General features: G+C 44.1%; 1 protein-coding gene across 11 annotated transcripts in view; it reads right to left on the reverse strand.

The window, feature by feature from the left end:
• Positions 1 to 6: 6 nt before the first annotated feature.
• Positions 7 to 1932, reverse strand: part of GPATCH2L (G-patch domain containing 2 like) — a 39836-nt gene continuing 37910 nt past the window's right edge. For all 11 annotated transcript variants that reach the window (XM_025200620.1, XM_025200605.1, XM_025200609.1 and 8 more), the window contains one exon: positions 7 to 1348. In XM_025200620.1, the coding sequence (XP_025056405.1) occupies positions 1176 to 1348 (173 nt within the window). In that variant the 3' untranslated portion in view covers positions 7 to 1175. The remainder of the gene's footprint in view (positions 1349 to 1932) is intronic.

Raw genomic sequence — 1932 nt, forward strand, 5'->3', positions numbered from 1 at the left:
AAGAGGATCCCTCCTATAAATACTGCAAAGTGAAATACTATCAGAGATAGAGGGAACCCTCCTCCTATATATATTGCAGAGTGGACTACAATCCAGTACAGACAGATAGACCCTTCCAATATGCACTGCAAAACAGTACTTTCTGAAAAAAGTAGGAAGAATGAGACAAGAAATGGTCCAGTCTGTACAGAGAGAGTGTTTTGAACTCAACCAATACTTTAAATGGCTTTCAGTACAGTGGCACCTGGACTTTGACTTCAAGTGTCCTGGGGGATGCTTGCAGCAGCTTTTGAAAATGAGCATCCACCAAAAGGTAGATTAGCATTTCCTCTGTCACTTCCCACAGAAGCATTTCTTACAGGACATTTTAGAGCCACTTGATCCCACTCATAACACTAGCCTGCTCATTTATGTCTAATGAGTTCTGCCAATCTCTTGTCCAGCAGGAGATATGGGGAAGAATATACAATACTGAGGCAAGACTAAAGACACTCCACACATGGGAGAGGAACAGCTCTGAAAAGCCATGCTGCTTGTAAGCCAAGGGGACTTCTGAATAGATACCCATACATCTGCTTCATTAGAGCCATCCTGACTCAAGTCCATTAGCAAGAGGCTTCTGGACATTTTATTAATCCAGAATTCAAGCTGCACATTTGAAACCTGGTTTGCATTCTCTGTCTCCCTCCTCTTCCCCCCTGACCATGGATCCTTGCTGGCCTTTGTTCCTGTCCTTGCTGGAAACAGTTTTACCTCCCCAGACCTGAAGTGGATTCTCTTGAAAAATGCTAAATACAGCAACAAATAATATGCCCCGCAGGAGTAACCAGCTGCACAAGAAAGTTCAACATCTGTAAAACCAAAAGGTTCTGTACATGCCCCAGCAGATGCTAATAGATGCTGGATGGGAGATGAGCACGTAATAAATACTCACAGCAATAGCAGGAACATTTTAAAAAGCTGCCACAGTCCCAACATCAACAGTTACTTTTTACACTGATTCACAAACGTGTTTTGGGGATGTGGGGCACGCAGCTCAGTCTGAACGACAATGCGTATCACGCACCAACACTGAAGACACGGTTATTGCCAAACAAGATGTTTGGATGTTGACATATGTCAAAGTCCAACATTTTAGAGTTCCAACAGGCTCTTATGAGGAGAGATGCCTCCATTTAACTGTATCCAGGGCTCTTCTCTTGCGGTGTTTTAAAAAAGTTAGCAGAGGCCACGGCAGTGGTTCTCTCAGCTGCCTGGGTCCTACCCGTCCAGTCAGAACTCTGGGACCTCTGGGACTGTGTTGCCGGCAGGGCTGAATCTGCTGCATCCACGTGGACAGGTAAAGTTGCTGGAACACAAAATAGAAAGAAAAGCAGAATGGGGAGGAAGATGAACAAAGGGCAGAAGAAAGAGTTAGAACCAGTAACTTCATATCAGCCTACACAAATCACATTTTTTCTGTAGGACAGTCTAGCAACAATCAGATGCTCAACATGGAGTGTATAAAGCACCTTCAAGTTTGGCTCTCACCTTTATTATGGTAAATTCTATATCCATAATCTTGCTTCCATTATCCATTTTGCTTTTGTCCCATAGTCAGTAGTACCATCCTTACTGAAACCTTAAGCAAAGTACTTGGTTGCACGTCTGGCCAGACCTAGATTAACCTTAATATCTATCCTATCCTGATTGCACAACGGCCCCATTTCTTTCCTCATTGTTATTTTTATAAGAGGTGCACTGATACATTGCTCCATATCATATTGGCACCAATAAAAGGAAAATTGACATTATTGGCAACCGGCTTTTTTTGGCTGATGTGGCCAATAATGCCGCTGATAAAAGCCACATGCACGCACACAGGCAGGCAGGCACAGCATGCACAGGGCCAGGAGTAGAGCCCCAGCAGCTTGGAGAACAGCGTCCAGCCAG

Source organism: Alligator sinensis, unplaced genomic scaffold (genome assembly GCF_000455745.1).
Source record: "Alligator sinensis unplaced genomic scaffold, ASM45574v1 scaffold280_1, whole genome shotgun sequence".
NCBI lineage: Eukaryota > Metazoa > Chordata > Crocodylia > Alligatoridae > Alligator > Alligator sinensis.